This window comes from Dermacentor silvarum, chromosome 9, assembly GCF_013339745.2.
Source record: "Dermacentor silvarum isolate Dsil-2018 chromosome 9, BIME_Dsil_1.4, whole genome shotgun sequence".
Classification (NCBI taxonomy): domain Eukaryota; kingdom Metazoa; phylum Arthropoda; class Arachnida; order Ixodida; family Ixodidae; genus Dermacentor; species Dermacentor silvarum.
In genome coordinates, this window is record NC_051162.1 from 55,441,086 (window position 1) to 55,461,000 (window position 19,915).

The 19,915-nt window shown below is 49.6% G+C and overlaps 2 protein-coding genes across 2 annotated transcripts; both read left to right on the top strand.

The window, feature by feature from the left end:
* Positions 1–847: 847 nt before the first annotated feature.
* LOC119463607 (ataxin-8-like) lies at positions 848–5,380 on the top strand (the record flags this gene model as incomplete). Its single annotated transcript, XM_037724435.1, has 2 exons — positions 848–985; positions 5,072–5,380. Coding segments are annotated over exons 1-2 (447 nt in total), but the record flags the coding sequence as incomplete, so codon positions are not given.
* A 10,991-nt stretch (positions 5,381–16,371) lies between these two features.
* LOC119463608 (elongation of very long chain fatty acids protein AAEL008004) lies at positions 16,372–17,534 on the top strand. The gene has a single exon (XM_037724436.2). The coding sequence runs from the start codon at positions 16,495–16,497 to the stop codon at positions 17,335–17,337; it is 843 nt and encodes a 280-aa protein (XP_037580364.1). The 5' UTR covers positions 16,372–16,494; the 3' UTR covers positions 17,338–17,534.
* The last annotated feature ends 2,381 nt before the right edge of the window (positions 17,535–19,915 follow it).

Genomic DNA, 19,915 nt, shown 5'->3' on the forward strand with positions numbered 1-19,915 from the left:
GCCCGAAGTTTGCAAAATCGAACGCCGGGACAGCGCTGGCCGCGGGAGAAATGTAAACATGCTACCAGCATGGCAGCGACCGGCGTACGCGGCGCGCGCGGCGTAGGCGGCCCATTTCTGCGTTGTCACCTTGGAAATATATAGTTGCATTCAGGAATACGATCACTTTTGCGAGATTTTGCGCGACTCGGCACAGGACACGCACTGCGCAGCTCACTTTGCACAGCGCAACAAACGGCGTGCGACGGGTCCGATTCCAAGACGCGAAATCGCACCTTAGTGATCGCTAAAGCGATCGCTCGAGGATGCCTGCTCGTACAGCGATCACGTTGGCCACGTCGGCCACCGGTGACATTTCACATCATTTGACAAGACACGAAAAAGCAGTATACCGGGTACGTCTAGTCATATGCATAAAATTTAGTACATGCTTGAATTAGATTTCAGAAATTTTCGGCTGATGGTGCTGCTCCTGTCTCCGGCTGGCGCGTGAAAATGCACGCCGCCTGTAACCCGCGAAAAGCTTCACACGAAAAACAGTATTGGTCGATCATGAGAGCAATAATAAAGCTGTACGTGTGGTCATTACTCATCTCAACAAGTGCATTCCTTTAACATCAACGGCCTATATATAGTACAACCCATCGGTTTCGAGCTGCCGCCCAAGATACGACGGAACGAACCCGGGTTAGCTGCGATGCCTACGCTAACTGCAGAAAAAAGACATATCGCCGCATATACGAGAGAAATGTGAAAACGGTTACCACCCGAAAAAGACATCAACCGAAAAAGCACCGCAATGTGCGGGAATGTGCGTCTACAACTTCGACAACTCTCGCGGAACACGATGAAGATACCATGCAAGCATGATCGAGAGCGCAGCGCGCTGTTCACGGCCGAGAAGAAGCATTCGCGGGACACAAACAAAAGAAAGCTTCAAATGGTTCGCCGCCGCTGGTATGGCTGCGCCTCGCAAGGCGGAACGGTACGTCAGCATCCTAGTAAGATAACGCTAGAAGTAATGCAATCAGCGATCTACGCACCGCGCCGACATCGGGAATCGCTCCGACAAGTACGCGAGTCCAAAAGCACGCCAGCCGGGGCGGCGCGCGCTAGCGTTCGACGCAAGCCAGTTGGCTGAGCGAGGTAAAAGTCCTTAAGCGCCCGCGTTGCAATCCGTCAAGTCCCCACGAAGATGGCGGCGGGCGCTCATCGCCTCTTTTTGTCGTCTGCTAGCCAGAGAACTTCCAGAGAGATGCCAGACCAAAATCGTCCTGGCTGGTTCTGACAGCCCGCGGGTAGCCAGAAGTGGAAAATCGAAGAAGCCCAATGATGCACGCCGTAGTGGCGTACTCCGCATTAATGTTCACTAGCAGTGGTTTTTAACGTACCCATAATGCACGGAACACGAGAGTTTTAACACGAAGGTGTTTTATGCCGGGGTCCACCAAGACTTCACTGACGTAATTCCGTCACGGAAATACGTCATAGAACATAATACAAAGAAAGAAACCAGAAGAAAAAGTTCCACAAACATGCAAAATTTGGAAATCGAACCCACGACCTCTCGGTCCGCGACGATAGATCGCCGAGCGTTTAACCCATTGCGCCACAAACGCATTTGCAGAGAGCTACACAGACGCGCCTTATATATCTAACACTCCTCCGTGTACCCGCGCTCTTGCTCGGGGCGGTGCCGCCGCCTACGAGCAGAAAAGAGAAGTACTGCATTATGACACTAACGCGCACCGACAGTGAACGCTTCGGTGGTCTCAGCACTACGACGCCTCGATGCCAGCATTCGAAGGGACGCTGGCATCAAGAAGCACTACCAACGCCACCTAGGTGGCGTTCACCGTACTCAGCACAGCGGAGCGTGGCCTCCGCAATTAGCTCTGAAAATGTTTCTGAAGTTGATCGCGGAGGCTGCAATTACGACGCGCTGTACGCGCTGATTTGACTCGGTGACGATTCAGTTACGTGCTTTGTCTTGCGCGTTGTATTAGTGTGTCAGTTACGTGCTTCGTCTTTCGCGTTGTGCTAGCGTGTGCAGCGTAGTGCAGCTTCCATATGCACGACGGTTGCTCATGGTCATCGACGTTGGTAGTCGTGATGGAGGAGACGTGCCACCAGGCGTCAGCGTGGGTGCATCAACGCCTAAGGGCGCTTTAGCCACAAAACACCGATAGACATTATATATCAATGTGCAATAAACATTACACTACTTCTGTGAAGACACGTTTCACTTTCGTGTTCTATACCGATTCCTATATAAGAGGGATCAACCACATTTTTTGCATTTCGCCCTCATCATGATCCAGCCGCCGCGGCCGGGATTTGATCCCGCAACCTCGTGCTTATCAGCGCAACACCATAGCTACTAAGCCACCGCGGCGGGTAAAAAAAATCATGATGTTATGTATTTATGTAGACACATCTCTTCTTTTCGTTTCCGAAATCATCATTGACCACTCAAATTTCTTTCTGATCTTCCAAAACTTGCGCAAAGTTATGGTTAAGGCAGAGTCTTTCACTGTCATTTTTCTGTTTAACCCTTTCCGGTCGAGTGATCCCTGCAGGACACATATTGTGCAGGAAATATCTGACATTGAAAAAAAAACACAAACAATAATACTATATTCAGAAATGATAGTGTCAGCTATGCTAATTACATAATTTGTCTACTTTGTGTCGCAGATAAATATATGTCCTCCAATTTGACAAGTGTCCCTGCGTCGCATCACGCTGAGATCAGGCCTCAGCGCTCTATTTTTAGAACCTGCTGCCTAATGAATATAACATGCCTTAGGCCGCGCTAACATGGTTTGAAAGGAGCCTGTGGCTATATTTGAGATGTCTGAAGAAATGTCTGAAGAGATGTCTGAGAAGAAATGTCTGAAATTGAGATGTCTGAAGAACCACATGCTACTTACAACTAGCGCTGGGCACTAGCGAAAATACATGTATCTTAGATACTATCTTAGATACTCTTTGGGTATTGTGTATCTGTGTCATGATACGTCTGGCAAGACGTGTATCAGTATCTGTTTTTCCGATACATAAAAGAATGTATCGTGTATAAGATATAAAATACTGCTATCGCAACATCACCGTGCGAAACTATAGATAAACGTTGTCCGAACTCCGCTTCTCAAGCTGATATTGCTGCCACTAAGCCACCTGAACACAACTAAAGGCAGCGACATTCGTTTAGCTTTCCACCAGAGCCCTCCAGCGAGGTCAGGCGATGAGGTCTGTGCATCCCTATTGGCGGAACAGAGTCACGCGGTGGCGCTCGCGCAGTCTCGACAACAACAAGCACGCGAACGTCTGCGCGCAGCCGACCTTTTGTTTTCTTGATTATTTTTGCTTGTTTGTTTTTAGTTGCATCGGTGCCATGACACTTGCTCGTAGCCATCGTACTGTGCGGCGTGCGCCAATGTGTGCTGCATCGGGCTGCACAAGTTTTCTCGTCGAAGAAAGATCATAACATAATTGCACGTTAATAAAGTTGTCGCGAACGAACGCTTTACGCCAGCAGATAAATAAAACAGGAAAGGTCAATGTAGCTTGATGGGCTCGCTGTATACACGATGCGTCACAAGAATAGTCGCAATGTATCTGCGCCATCGTGCAGAGGATTCTTGGCGTTCTTGTAATTAGATAGCTGGTTGGCAAACAGTGCAGCGACCCTATTAATTACAAAAGTGACAAGCAAGAACCGCTGATAGCGCAGCGTATAAAGAACTTTCATGCAAACCAGCTAAAGAAACCCCCAAAAATTGTTAAGCAATGAAAATAGAACTTGAGCAAGAAATACAAACATTTGGAGATACTAACAGACATTTCATTCAAGTGAAACAAGGTTGGCAGGAGTTGAGAAGGTTCCAAGCAAACATTTTTGTGCTTACGCGTTTTTGCTACATTATATAAATCTATAAGAAGAAATTTGCGAATGTATCTAAATATCCCAAATACAAATGGAAGGTATCGTACCGGATACAATAATTTCGGTAGTATCTTGTATGTGTATCTCAAATACTTGTTTCTCGAGTTTCTTGTATCGTATCACGATACAATTGCAAAGTATCTTGGCCCGGTTCTGCTTTAACGCACCGAGTTCTGACAGTTCGTGAGAAAAAATTTCGATTCATTGCTAAAAGCTCCATTTAAAACTTTCTTCGTTATCTTTACCTGAAGTTTTCAATCCGCATGCACGTAATATAACTATTTCACTTCACTTTAAGAAATCGGATCAAAAAGGGTTTTTAAAAAATTACTTTCTTCGACAGTCATCACAGATTTTGCAAGACAGCAGCAGCGGCAGTTAATGTCATCAGATTCCGGGAATGTTCTAGTTCCTTTGCTCTATTTCCAAAGCTTGTTTCTCTTTGAAAAGTTAGGGCTCCTTATAACTGAGCCAAACTAGGTATATTCGTGGAAACCGAGGCCGGTGTGCACTACAGGAGCGATAAAAGTAATCATAAAATCTATTCGCAAAGGTAATGTAAGTATTCCTACACTAATTCACCACATGTAGATCGTCACTGATGTCTACACCAAGCAAGTTCTTTATACTACCTTGAGTATGATTTCTTTAAACTACCTCAATTCAGTTTTTAAGCTACTCCCCTTTTATCTAAGAGCCTATGCGAAAAGTTACCATAGAGAGTCACGGTGTCTTAGACCTTTTGCAAAATCTAAAGTCGACATCAGCAAACGGACCCGACGGAATTCCCAACTGCCTCAATAAATGGTGCCCAATTGCTAGATCAAAATACTTAACACTCTCATTTAATCTTTGTTTTCAAGGTTCCCCGTTACCGGAGGAATAGAACATGGGCAACGTAGTGCCCATTGATAAGACAGGCAGCAGAGCAGTCGGATGTAATTATCCACCTATTTCACTGACCAGCGTTTGCTACAAGACGTATGAGCACATTTTTTACACAAGTTTTATATATACATCATCATCATCATCATCATCATCATCATCATCATCATCATCCTCATCATCAGCAGCAGCAGCAGCAGCAGCAGCAGCAGCAGCAGCAGCAGCAGCAGCAAGCAGCAGCAGCAGCAGCAGCAGCAGCAGCAGCAGCAGCAGCAGCAGCAGCAGCAGCAGCAGCAGCAGCAGCAGCAGCAGCAGCAGCAGCAGCAGCAGCAGCAGCAGCAGCAGCAGCAGCAGCAGCAGCAGCAGCAGCAGCAGCAGCAGCAGCAGCAGCAGCAGCAGCAGCAGCAGCAGCAGCAGCAGCAGCAGCAGCAGCAGCAGCAGCAGCAGCAGCAGCAGCAGCAGCAGCAGCAGCAGCAGCAGCAGCAGCAGCAGCAGCAGCAGCAGCAGCAGCAGCAGCAGCAGCAGCAGCAGCAGAGCAGCAGCAGCAGCAGCAGCAGCAGCAGCAGCAGCAGCAGCAGCAGCAGCAGCAGCAGCAGCAGCAGCAGCAGCAGCAGCAGCAGCAGCAGCAGCAGCAGCAGCAGCAGCAGCAGCAGCAGCAGCAGCAGCAGCAGCAGCAGCAGCAGCAGCAGCAGCAGCAGCAGCAGCAGCAGCAGCAGCAGCAGCAGCAGCAGCAGCAGCAGCAGCAGCAGCAGCAGCAGCAGCAGCAGCAGCAGCAGCAGCAGCAGCAGCGCAGCAGCAGCAGCAGCAGCAGCAGCAGCAGCAGCAGCAGCAGCAGCAGCGCAGCAGCAGCAGCAGCAGCAGCAGCAGCAGCAGCAGCAGCAGCAGCAGCAGCAGCAGCAGCAGCAGCAGCAGCAGCAGCAGCAGCAGCAGCAGCAGCAGCAGCAGCAGCAGCAGCAGCAGCCGCCGCCGCCGCCTATATTTACGTACACTGCAGGAGGATCTATCCCTGTGATCTCTAATTTCCCCTGTCATGCGCTAGCTGATTCCAACATGCGCCGGCGAATTTCCTAACTTGATCATCCCACCTAGTTTCCTGCCGTCCTCGGCTGCACTTCCTGCATATAGTATATAGTATAACCATCTTCAACACACTAGGTTTTTGATAGACTATAAGCATGGTTTTATATCCAGTCACTCTTGCGTTACCCAGCTGGTAGAATTTTCTTACAATTTATTCCTCTCTTTCTATAAGGACAAGCAGACTGACTGCATACTGCTCGATTTTCAGAAAGCATTTGATAAAGTCTGTCACGCTCTTTTATTACACAAGCGATTCTCCCTCGGACTTCCTAACAACATTCCTTTCTGACTGCTTTGTTATCTTATTCGTAGGGCTCTAAAAATTATTCTTAGTGGAAGTCATCAAACAAGTTTCCGTCGCATCCGGTGTACTCCAAGGATTTGTCTTTGTTTTCCCTCATTATAGAGACATATTCCCGTGGTGTGGAGGAACACCAACACTCTTTCACATGACGTGGGAGTATTCTGAACACGGAGAAGAACACGAAACAAACGGCACATGGAACGAATGGGAGGCGCTGCTGTCTAGCCCAGCCCTGGAAGATCAGCTACGACTGATCCAACGAGCTGAGCGGGTGGCCCGTTCTAGTGAGGCCTTGGAATAGAGGCACCACCCTGCTGGACCATCTCCCTGTTTCACCCCCTACCCCCTCTGGGACCAGACTGGGGTAGGAGCCCTCCGGTTTTTGAATATCATAAAGTTTTACTACTACTGTTTAAACGCGGCCAAATATAAACATATATATTTCGCGCGCAGACACAGTCCAGCTGAGCTACATTATCGCCTGAACAACGTAACAATTACTCGAGTAACCAAAGCTTACTATTTGTGCATAAATTATTTAACGTGGAATTACTACATAAAGGACGCAGCCTTTAAAGCTAGACTTATGCTAAGCTTGACCAAGAGAAATTTAAAAATACTCCGCAACAAATTGAATAATTTCTTTACCTAACCAATAGCCGTCCCATGTTCTGGAATATGCATCCATCGTATGGGACCCACACAAATACAATCTTATAAGCACCCTTGCGGTGATACAGAACCGGGCTGCACGTTCTGTTACAAACAACTATGCGTTCCAAAGCAGCGTCATCGCTGCTTTGAATAAAGCCTTTCCTCGGCTGGCCCACACTTGCGTCACGTGGAATTTATTTTTCTTTCTCGCATTTTTTTAAAGTGATATGTACTACACGGTACTAAATAAGTACGCCTAACAACCTGCGGACGTTGATCTCACATCGCCTTGACCACACGCTTAAGATAAAGGAAATGATATCTCGAACGCTTACTTTCAATAATTATATTTTCCACCACCATCAGCGATTGGAATCGGCTTCCTGGTGACGTCACTGAAGCTGCTGGCAACGACGAATCTTCCACAGCATGTAATCATGTTTCAATGCATACATATACAATCTAATGTGTATTTAATTTGAGTTCTTCATTTGGGTTTGTAAATTTGTAAATTCATGTTATAGTGATTCCTGCATAGTTGCTTTGTACTCTTTCTGGTTTCACTGCGCATCATCTTCTGTATAGACGCTCAATTACCCCCCCCCCCCCTTTAATGCCCACTGTACTAATGTAGGTACCCGTATAAATTAAAAAAAAGAACGAAGTGGTCGCGAGACGTGCAAGTAGCACGTGGTTGATCACAGTCCAGGAATGCGCTATCTGGCCAGTATATCTGGCCTCTGGACGTTTTCATGGGACGATCGACACACACAAGAAAAGTGCAGTGTCTATAAATGTGGGTTTTAAAAAGTTCGTTTGTTAATTACTGGGTGCATTACACTCTTTAGTAAATCTGTTTTAGATGAACTTGGGCATTTGCCACAGGATATGTCCAACTGTGTATGCGTCGCAGGACTTGTGCCGCTGTTGACGCCAGAGTCACTGGATATTCGACACTGAAAACCTGCTGACCCTGAAAACCTCCTACGTACGGGAAAAGCCCGCGCATTTCTCTCAGAAGAGATAGCCAACGTGTAAATGCAGTTAATCTAGGAACGAAATCTGAGAAAGCTGGTTAGTGTTCAGCGCCTGCCCCAAAAGAATTACAGGATCTTGGCAGCCTCCGTTGGAGCGCTCCGTCATTGGCAGGGGTGTAGGCATTATTTAATCGTGGCAGCAGTTTTAAGGCCCGAAACCAGATTTGCTGTGCGTCTGTCCATACTTTCTGTTTCACCGTCATTGTCATGCCGCTGTCTTTGTCAGGCCACCTCCGCATCCTCACATTCACCCTCGACATAAATGACGAAGTAGAACAACACTTTGCACACCACCGCCACTGCTGGGAATAAAATAGGTTGTGTCCAAAACATGTCGACAATGACGCGTTTCCGGCTCCTGCAATCACTTCCGCTGCTTGCTGCGCACCAAAGCGAGACCAGCGGGACTGGATTCCGTTACTCCGAGGGAGACGTCGCTGGGGTTGCAGTTTGGACACTACCTATTCAAGTCCATGCGACCGGACGCGCTAACCATTGAGCTATCGCCCTACCTGTGCGTTTGACAGTTTGCGCGGAGTTTTGCGAGCCATAGAGTTCCCTACAAAATATACTAGATGGAAGTCTGTCGCTATAATGTCTACGGCAGCCGCAAGTAAGGCGGTTCAGTCAGCATCATATGAGAACGATGGGCAATTCATGGATTTGCCTAAACGTCGTCCTTGTGGCATTAAGCGGCTTCGTGACATTAGAAATTGATCATTTTCATCAAAATACTGCGTTATAGCCTTGCTGCGTTTCGAAAACTGCGAGTTCTTGGAAATTTTGAAAGATCAAGTGTAACAAATAACTTCGCAAGAACTTTTGAAGTCCCTAACAAGAAGATTGGACAAATCCACGCGCAAACCATCCTTCAAATGGTAACTGAATGATCGCAGCGCCTGAGTTGCCCCTAGTTATTTTTGTAGGAAATAGGTGGTGTCCGAAAGATGGCCGCCTTGGCTTGTTTCCGGCTCCCACGATCGCTTCCGGCGCTTGCAGTGCACAGAAGCATGGCCTTCAAGATTGGCTCCCGTTAATCCGAGGGAGCCGTAGCTGGAGGTCCGATTTGGACGCTACATGTTGCGCCCCAGTGGCGCAAAGATGGCGTCTGTGTATGTATTTCGGAGGCCTCAGCCGGCAGTAATTACGAAGGCGGTGTTGTGCGCATAGCAAACAATTTGTTTTTAAGAAGGAGCGTGCTGGAGTGGCTGGTTAGTATAACATTAGGACGGAAACAAACAGCGCTTGGACGGGACGAAGTGAGGACGACAGACAAGGCGCTGTCTGTCATCTTGTCTGTCGACCTCACGTCGTCCCGCCCAAGCGCTGTTGGTTCCCTTCCTAATGTTCTTAAGAAGATGACGCTTTACTCTGTGGGAGCCTGCCGATACCGAGGAATCGCTAAATTTTGTCGTTAATTTTTCATTCTTTTTCATTTTCTTTATTTGTCGTCGCCGGACAGTAAGTGCTACGAAAACCGCTTCTTCATAAATGTTACTAGATAGAAATTAAAAAAATTGTTGGCTCTTCCGTAATCTAGATGTAAGCGTGAAATAGCTAAACCCAAAGCGGATTGGTTGGAGATGATACTAGCCACAATCTTAAGATGGGTGTAGTGCATATTCGCAACGGAACACCCCACCACACCACACCACGCCACACCGCAGAACGCCATAACGTTCACTGGTTCGTAAAGACGGTGCCCAGCTAGAAGAAGAAAAACTTGGAGTATGCTTAAGCTTCGCCTTTAAGAGTGAAAGGCGATAGCGTTAATGGACGCCGTTGACGCCGACACCGTATTTTCTGCGACATGAGGCCCGATCAAAATTTCGAAAGGCTCGGTTTTCAACATTCCCCTCAGTGTTGGCTAGAACTAGGGAGCCTACATGCAACGTAGGCTCCCTAGCTAGAAGCAAAGCACAGCGACACACCATGAGAATTGGAGTACGCTTAAGCTTCGCCTTTAAGAGTGGAACGCGATAGCATTCAAAGACTCCTTGTTGCATATCAGGCTTTTTTCTCGTATATTCAAATTACAATCCGACGCTGTCACGTCTGTAGGTTGTGGGCTAGTCGTACTTTACTGTTTTCTGAAGGCTTTTACTTTGAGAAATTCAGTTTTTGTTCACTAACGCCTTGCGCCACGCGAAGGGCCCGCCCGGTCGGGATGATGGGGCTTGGCATGATCATTTTCGCCAGACACCGATACCGACGCCGAAACCAACGCCGACGGCGGATTCTCTGCGGCATGGGGCCCTTAAAGGGCCCCTAAACCACCCAGAGATAGAAATTTAGTTGTGGTATTGCTGTTGTGTACGAGTCCACAACCAACACGTAGCCGCGAGAATTTTTCGAAATGGTGCCGTAATGGCGGAGTTACACGCGTTTGATGATCGAAAAACGCCCCTCGCTCGTTTCGCTTTTTCCTTCGCTACTCTCCACGTCGGCTGGTCTCCCCTCCTCGCCGAGTGCTGCTCCAAATGTCACGTGACATATGTCACTGCCAACGCGCTTCTCAAAACACTACCTACTTCCGGTTAAGGCACGTCCACGCTAGCGGCAAATATACCGACGGTGAACCGGCCTCCCGTGCCCTAGAACGTCTGCCGCGCGAGAGGTGTCCAAAGTAGACGGTAGTTCGGCCGGCGCACCGCCCGCAGCACGATCAACGGGCCAATCGACGACTGCGAAGCTGCGCGCCTCCGCCACAGGTGACGAAAACATCGGCTGCAGCTTCTGTTCTAAGCAAAATAATTTTCCCTAGATAAAGTGATGCGTAAATTGTACATTTTATGAAGAACGATATCCACTCTCAAACGTTTAGCATGAACTCGAGAGCTCCGATACTTGTCGAGCTCAACTGCCGTGCACGGCGACCGATCGGAGTCTACCGGCTCGGCTGTGCTCGCATCGCAGCCGACGGCGCCGCTAATATAACCGTGCTTTCTTCTTCGTGTACAATTATTTAGAAGAGTGATAACAACGGTAAGTAAAATATTGCGGCTTGGGAGCGTCACTTTGCCCTCGGGCCCTAGTTTCTCTGGACCGAAATAAAGTTCTTGCCATGCCATGCCATGTGAGCGTCGGTAATTCATTCCGAAGCGCCGTCCGTTTTAGCTTTGAAGTGAGCCGGAAATGGCCTAGCGACGATATCGGGCGCCGTCGAGCGATTGGCGGCGGTAGCAGCGAGGCTACCGCAGAAATGGGTCCCGGTGTCATCCTGTCTACGGCAAGGAAATCTCGCCGTTCGCGATGAAAACCGCCGTCGAACGGCGGCCCGCGAATGGCAAAGGGCATGCGGCGAGTTACCGTGCCGGTAACGGGGACGTGGACTCAGCGCTTCTCGGCTACCCGTCGTTGCTGCGGTGCTGGCTCGTGTTGATGCGAAGCGTGCCGCTATAGACCCTGTGTTGCTCGCTCGTCTAGAAAGGCCAACACTGTCGCACTCTGTTCGCGCAGCTAATCAGACCGCTAAGCACAATTGTGTTGGAACGTGAGCGATTTGGCAATAGTAGTTCGAGGTTGAAGAAAAGAAAAAAAAATTACACCATCTTCCCGTAGGGGAACCCTGAGTAGTATGCGAACCAGCCATGGGGTCGACTCAAGGTTGTTTTATCAGCTGTATAAGCTTGGACATGCAGCAGCACCAGCAACGCGCAGAACTGTTGTCAACGCCGTCGGCGTTTTGCCCGCGTTCGCACCGAACGCGCGCGGCGTTGGTGACTGTTGCCGGTGCCTCTGGGGCGCCTACCGTCGCGCCTCTAACCTAAGCTGCTTCGCATAATCGCGCGCGGAGCCGCAGGTGTTGCCATTCGTTGCGCAATCCGTAGAGGAGAGGAGCGTCGGAGAGGAGAGGAGGAATGCCGAGAGGAGAGGAGGTCGAGGAGGATGCGCATGAATGCCGAGAGGAGAGGAGATGAGACAAGGAGAGGAGAAGAAGGGAAAGGAGGATGCGCATGCGCAGTGCGGGTGTGGACGCCGCACAACGGAGGGAGGGAGGGTGGGAGTGACATAGCCTCGACCATAAAATGCTTCGCATCTAAAAAGGTGCATGCTTCTGCAGCCCTTATAGGGAGCACCGCTCAGCATCTGAAGGGCAGGGAATGGGGGATAGAGCGATTTGGCACTTGCGTTGCAGGCTGTAACTAGCGATTCGCTAGGGCGCGCAAGCGAACAACACGACAAGGAAGAGCAGGGAGCGCGCTTATACCTGCTAGCAGACAAACCGGAAGTCGTAGGTTCTTGTTCGACCAATGGGCATCGTCCTCGACGCTGACATCATCAGATTCACCCTGCTGACATCGCGACGACCGCTGGGGATACCGGAAGAGCCAGGAGAGGAGGACGGCATTGTTTTTGTTTTTTATTTTGTGGCGCGCCCGCGGTGCGTAGCTCTGCAGCGTTTGGCATCGTTGATCGTGACGGCATTCTGAACTCGATGCGCGTGTTTACTTGAAATGTTCAAAAATATCTGACGTGGTTTAGGGGCCGTTTTTAATGCTGCCCGTCCGCACGAGCTCAAGGCTGCGGCGAGGCGCCTGCAGTGGAGCGCGATGGAATGGCGCCGCCATCTCGCGGCAGCCCAAGGAGTGGTGACAGCGGCGGCATAGTCCTTCAATACTTTTTCTGGTCACGAAACTTCGCCGTAACTTTATGGGAGAGCTTGATATGTCGCAAAAAGCCGCCGCGCTGCGGCGCCACCGCAGCTGAGAGGCCACCTTTCTCCGTGTTAAACCCGGAGAGACGGCAGATCCGTACGGCGTGGGCTGAAAATTTGGACGCGTACTTTATATTTGTATGTCATATTGTGCGTGTGTGTGCGTGCATGCGTGCGTGTGCATGCGTGCACGTGCATGTGTGCGTGTACATGCGTGCGTGCGTGCGCATGAATGCGTGTGTGTGCGTGTGTGCGCGTGCGTGCGCGTAAATGCGTGTGCGTGCGTGCGCGTGCGTGCGCGTGCATGTCTGTGTGTGTGTGTGTGCGTGCGTATGTGCGCGTGAATGCCTTTGTGTGCTTGTATGTGTGTGCGTGTGCATGCGTTCGTGCGCGTGCGTGCATGTGTGTGTGTGTGAGAGTGCGCACGTGCGTGTGTGCGCGTGCATGCATCTGTGTGTGAGCGAGTGCGTGGGTGTGTGCGTGCATGCGTGTGCATGTGTGCGTGCGCGTACGTGATTCTAAATTTGCTTGAAACAAAGCTCGCGATTCAAATACTATCATGCATCGCAGTTCGCCAAGGAGGTATGGCACTGAGTGCAACGGACCGTCAATCCTCGTCACTCTGCTCGTGGGAGTTAAAGATTAATAAGCGCAGTGCTGAGTCTGTCGGGCATATTAATCCGTTTGTGTTTTTACGCTGGTCCTCCTTCAAAGCGAGGGTTGTAGAAAAACATCCACACTTGCGCGAGAAAGAGATAAACAAAGAAATGTTGTGGCTTTCAGACGGTAACCTCCTCACAAAGAAACGGCATCTACCTTATGAAGGCATTCGATGCAATAGAGATACCTACAGTCATAAAGGCATTACGCAATCAAGGAGTACATGAGGCATACGTGAATACCTTGGCAAATATCTGCGAGGATTTCACAGCAACCTTGGTTCTCCACAAGAAAAGTAGAAGGATGGCTATCAAGAAAGGGGTGAGGCACGGAGACACAATCTCTCCAATGCTATTCACTGCATGCGTAGAAGTATTCAATCTCTTAAACTGGGAAGGCTTTGGACTGAAGATCAACGGTGAATATCTGAGCAACCTTCGGTTTGCAGACGACATTGTCCTATTCAGCCACAATGGGGACGAATTACAACAAATGATTGAGGACCTTAATCGAGAAAGTGTAAGAGTGCAGTGGCGCACCGAGGGGGGGGGGTTCGGGTGTTGTAACTCCTCCCTGACGCCGAGTTAACCACCCCCCCCCTCTCCCATACACACACGTCCAGCCCTACCTGTCCAACGTGTACCTTCAGTGCTCTGTTCGCATTGTCATTACAATTCAGGAGGTGGCTTGAGGTCGAATTTTCCTGATTAACAAAAACACTCTATCCCTTTCTTGTATTTATTCATTCACTCTGAAATGACTGAGCAAAACACTGAAGAAATAAACATCGTCATCATCATTGGTGTCATTATTATAATTATGAGGTGTTTTATTTGCTGTTAAATTCCTCTGGCTAAAGCATGGAAATTGCATATTATGCAAAGTGCTTGCCCCCCCCCCCCCCCCCCCCCTGGCACAGATCCTGGGTGCGCTACTGTAAGAGTGGGGTTCAATATTAATATGCACAAGACAAAGATAACGTTCAATAGCCTGGCAAGGAAACAAGAAACCAGCAACGCCAGTCAGCCTCTAGAGCCTGTAAAGGAGTACGTTTATCTAGGTCAATTACTCACAGGGGACGCTGATCATGAGAAAAAAATTTACAGAAGAATAAAATTGGCTTCGAGTTCATACGGCAGGCATTGGCAAATCCTGACTGGGAGCTTACCACTGTCGTTGAAAAGAAAAGTCTACAATTATTGCATTCTACCGGTGCTAACATGTGGGCCAGATACTTAGAGGTTAACAATGAAGTTCGAGAACAAGTTAAGGACCGCACAAAGAGCGTTGGAACAAAAAAAAATTTAGGCCTAACGTTAAGACACGGGAAGGGAGCGGTGTGGATTAGAGAGCAATCGGGGATAGCAGATGATCTAGTTGACATTAAAAGGAAAAAATGGAGGTGGGCAGGCCATATGTAATGCGCAGGATGGATAACTGGTGGACCATTAGAGTTACAGAATGGATACCAAGATAATGGACGCGCAGTCGAGGACGCGCATAATTCTAGGTGGGGTGATGACGTTAGGAAATTTGGAGGCGCAAATTGGAATCAGCTAGCGCAAGACAGAGGTAATTGGAGATGACAGGGAGATGTCTTCGTTCTGCAGTGGACATAAAATATAGGCTGCTGCTGCTGCTGATGATGATGATGTCTGTGCCGAGATTAAGGTAATGGCACGACCTGCTCTTGTTTATTTGATCCCCTACCACCGTGAGATCTTCATACCGATCTAGTAAGATGTAGTAGAGTTCTGCCTTGGGGTCCAGATATGCTTTAAATTTTGCTAGCTGGTGTGCAAAACTTTATTGAAGAGCGAAAATAAAGGGAAGGAAAGGACTGCCTAAAGGTGGGGCCCTTGGTCCAGAGCTTCAGTGGCGCGGGCTGCTCGCTGGGCCTGATCTAGAAGAGCTGTTTGTCCCTCCTAATCGGTTAGATGGGTAGAGCTTGACAGTTGTTGATATTGAGTTGCTATCTTGCTGACATTGACAAAAAAAAAAAAGAAAGGGACACAGTTCTTGCGATGCCGCTGATATCAAGCATCGACACACAGACACAGATAGGGCTACAGCAGGATACCGTCCTTCTCGGTCGAATTTTCAGCAAGGTAACACTCCAGCCGCCACGGCGGTCGCGTCCCGATGAAGGTGGAATACAAAGGCGTTCTGTATAACTCGCTCTGTGTGCGTTAATCAACCACAACTGGTCAAACTTATTAAGGAGTCCTCCTCCACGGCGTCCCTGACAGTCCCCCGTGCTGCTCCGTGACATTGACCACAACTCTCGTTATCACTACATCCTTATTTCCGACAGGTTACCCGAGTTTAAGTAAAAGGGTAGATGAAGCAGATAATCAAACGCCACATGGGCTCAGATTGTGATAACCACGTTTCACTACGCTGTTCCACAGTATTCGGTGCTTCAGTTCTATCCCTGGGCGTCTCCACTCTGGCTTTCCAGTGCAAGAACAACAACTTGTGCACCACCACCGAGAAATTGTTGTCTCGCCCGTGTCGCCGCTGCCACCTGTCACGAATCAAAATGACGAAAAATCCCAGGGCGACGTCTGTACAGCGAGCGAGAGGAGCCACTGACCAAAGCAAAATTTCCTCTGTCGTGCATACGCATGAGGAAAGAAGATCGCCGCAAGGGCGTCATTCGGGCAGTTACCCCATTATCTTTCCGATCTAGCGCCGCTGCTCTTGATAGTAACGGAATGGTACGACACCTCCGTGGAGGTTAACCGCTCTCGCCGGTGCTCTCCAGCGTCTACCACGCGGCAACGGGGTATCGTCAGCGAGAGGACTCGCAAGATCGGGCACGTGAAGTGAGCGCGAAAGAAGCAACAAGGAAGAAAACCGTTACGCGCCGTACCCGCCGGTGTCGCCCGCCGATGCCGACGCGCCGCACCCCGTCGGTCGACCTTCTGCTCGTCACCGGAGTTAATCGCTTCCTTCCTCTCTCGCACGTACGTAGTCGTCGTCATCACGGCGACTCGTCCTCCTCTCTCAGCTCCCGTCGTGCCAGCAAATAAAGGCTCACTTTTCGTCCGAGCGCAGCCTGTCGCCTTCGGAAACCGCGCGGAGACAGGAGAAAGCATAGAAAAAGAAAGCGCTCCTCTGGTGCCTGCCTGCTTTGTCTGACTGCCATTAGTGTACAAGACCGGGCAGAAGAAAGAAGCGCGTTTCGGAACCGAGATCGAACAGGCTGCGAAAGTGAGTGTCGTCCTCGTCAATAATCTCGGAGTGAGTGAAGCACGAAGCAGGCATGGCTTCTTCGGCAACCCTGACAGCGGGTGACAGCATGGCCGCCGAACCGTTCCTGAGACGGGATCCCCGCACCATCGACTGGGAACTGGCCGGAAATAAGCAGTTTCTCATCATCCTGTTCGTGGCGTACGTCTACATCGCCAAGGTGGGAGGGCCACGGTTTATGAAAGGACGCAAGCCGTACGATGGCATCAAGCCGCTCATCATCGTCTACAACGCGGCCATGGTCCTGCTCAACTGCTACTTCGTGGCGGCCTTCCTCTCCAAGTCATACCTGGGAGGCGGTTACAACCTCCTCTGCCAAGGCATCAACTACGAGGCGCACGACGAGGTTACCATGAGCGTGCTCACCCTCTGCTGGTGGTACCTGATGGTGAGGATCGCCGACTTTCTGGACACCTTCTTCTTCGTGCTCCGCAAGAAAGACTCGCACATCTCCTTCCTGCACGTCGTGCACCACATCTTGGTGGTCTTCAACGGCTGGTACGGGCTCGCCTACGGTCCCGACGGCCAGATCACGTTCGGCGTCATCCTCAACAGCTTCGTGCACGTGGTCATGTACAGCTACTACTTCCTCTCGCTGCTTGGCCCGTCCATGCAGAAGCACCTGTGGTGGAAACGCTACCTCACCCAGCTCCAGCTCGTCCAGTTCGTCATGATTTTCCTGCACACACTGATGCCGTTATTCATCAGCTGCGGCTACCCGAGGCCTCACACCTACATCATGCTGTGCGAGCTCGTCTTCTTCTTCGCCATGTTCGTGCGCTTCTACCTGAAGGCCTACATGGACAAGGAGGGTCCCAGCATAAAGGGCGAAGCCGTCAAGAACAAGGCTCACTAAAATTGCTCTGGTTTAGCCAGGGGCGGGTCCAGGTTTTTGTAGAGAGAGCTACATTACGCCAGGTTTTCGCCTCTTCGCCGTCGCCGCACATTTAGCCGTGGCTGCACTGTGACGTCACACCGCGGCCCTCGATTCTCCAGTAACTCGGCTCGTCACGGTCGCAGCGCGGCCGGGAGTGACTAAATCCCCACCAGAACACACCAGTGTTGCCAGATCTCGTCTTGTGCGGTTCCCTAGATTTGCGAGGCGGAGATGTCCTTAGTGAAGTCACGCGACTGCGTGCCGCGCTCGCCTTCTTGTCGCCTCCCCCTCCTCGTACGTGCGTGCGCCAGATTTCAACGTGTGTGCACGCAGGAGATGAACGTGGGCGCAAGGTTTACACTTGCAGCTTATTCTGAAGAGAAATGAAACTTTGTTGCATTTATTTATGAGAAATCTAAGTTAGCACGTGTTACGACAGAGTAGGTGAGCCTCAGCTAGGCGACTGTCCACGGCCGTCTGGTGTTGAGCGATCAGGCAGTGACGAGATGCTCTCTCGGCTCGTTCTTGACGCCTTTTATGTGGTTCCCCCCCCCCCCCCCCCTTTCTTCAAATTATTTTCCGTCACTGTCGCACTCTTCAACATTCACCTGATTTTTGAACGGCGTGGCGGCGCCTAGCATTCCTATATTTGTTTCTGCGTAGACTTCAAAGCCATTCACCGGCCTGCCCTCCCACCTGTTGTGGCGGTTTCTTAGCTTCCCTGGCCCAGCCCACCCGTCCTTGACATGTCTTGCTGTGCGTAAATCAGCGTTCTGTAGGTCGTTCGATCTTGTCGATGTTTAAAACATTTAGCAAATGTAATGCTACCTATTCCGCAAAAGCAGTTGCTAAGCTTATGGTGGTGCAGTTTATTTTGCAATCAGGATGTCATCAGCACTGCATGGTTCCAGATAGCAGACTGATCTGAAAAGATTATTGTAAAAATTTTGCACGTCTGAGAAAACTCGCTCTCGGTTCCGTTTGTGCCTTTGCATATTCTGCATCTCATAGCAGCACACGCTGCGCGACTTATCGATTCACAAGTTCAAATAAAGTCAGCCTATAACCTGCGTTGACAAACGTGCTGACGATCTACATGTAGGTGCATTGCAACAGTCGCCTTACTTTTTCGACCTGCCACGCGGACTTCCCGTAGCTCTAACCGGCAACAGCTTACTGGTTCAAGAAAACGGAAAGATCATGTTCCTAACGTGACTTTTCAGATTGCGCAATTTGAGAACATAGAAAGAGCCTGAAGCTTTACCGCGGAGCGAACTAAATTTCTGGTCAAATAAACACACACACAGGTTAATGCGACTAACCGATTCCTTATCACGCACAATCGACCACTTACATACACAAAAAGGGTCAACAATCGTCGCCACCAAGACGATTCATCCAAATGATCGCACATGCCACACAAGACATAAGGCATCGCCGAAGATGAAGTTGTTGACAGTCTTAACAATGTACCCGTGAATTAATGTGAGCGCTCGCGAGATAACGCAATCCTGGCGAAAACAAACAAACAAACACACAAAGTATTATAAACAGAACAATGCGCATAGGCGGGTCCATCATTAATCATATGGGCAGCAGCGAAATAATATGCACAGCGAGTTTCACTTTGCCTGTTCAACTGGTCGACTTGACTAGGGAATTTAGGCCTCCATTCTGGGTACATGAAAGAGCTAGTTTTGGTATAGTGCCTAGAATATACTGGCTAGTGTGCCGACCACCCGCTCTTTTCAATGGAGGAGCGTGGCACCATCTGCAATGAATGCCCACGGTGGCCGGCAGAGGTCGCAGTCGTGTAGGTGGGTGCCGACTGCGCGTGTCGTCTGCTTGGCTAGAGCAGTTTCGCAGTGGTTGCGTCGATTTCTGTGTTTGCGTTTTCAGCGTCATTACGATGTTGCGTGTTTGTTCTTGTGTCAGAAAAGCTTCGAGTGAGCTTGTGGTTGTTCTGCTACCGTGTATGTGAGTAGGAGAACTATGTGACGGCGGTGAAAGAATGCTGAAACCACAGCGACAGTGAAGCTTTCCGTGGTTGTGCTGGAGTAGTTACTGCTCGAGCAAATGTCTTGTATTCTTGTTCACTGCACCATCTGATGGCACACGGCTCGCAGATTGGAAAAGAAGGATAAAAAAAATGACAAAACGCTGACGCCAACTGCTGTGGTGTGTGAAAAGTATTTAAAAAGCTGGTTCATCGAACGCACGTTTTCTATTATCGTGAACGGCGTTTTCAACTATCTTCGCCGCAATAAATCGCGTGTGAAATCGATGTGATAAGTACGATATTCCATAAGTATCCTACAAACCTTGTATCTCAAAGCAGAAAATTAAAGAGACAAAATATATACATACATATATGTATGTGCGAAAGAACTTCCATCAAAGTGGCACAGGTGCACCTAGTCGGTGGCCTCCTTAAATGTTTTGCTCAGCCGTTGAGAGCGCCTAATCGGAGAACTTCGAAGGATCTGGTGTCCACCGCAAAGCTTCTGTATCAGAAGAGTGCGCTCAACGCCGTAGTTTGCAAAGCCGCGAGCCCTGA

What these genes read in the sequence shown, in the direction of transcription:
- LOC119463608 (XM_037724436.2), top strand. Translation starts at nt 16,495, where the DNA reads ATGGCTTCTTCGGCAACCCTGACAGCGGGTGACAGCATGGCCGCCGAA.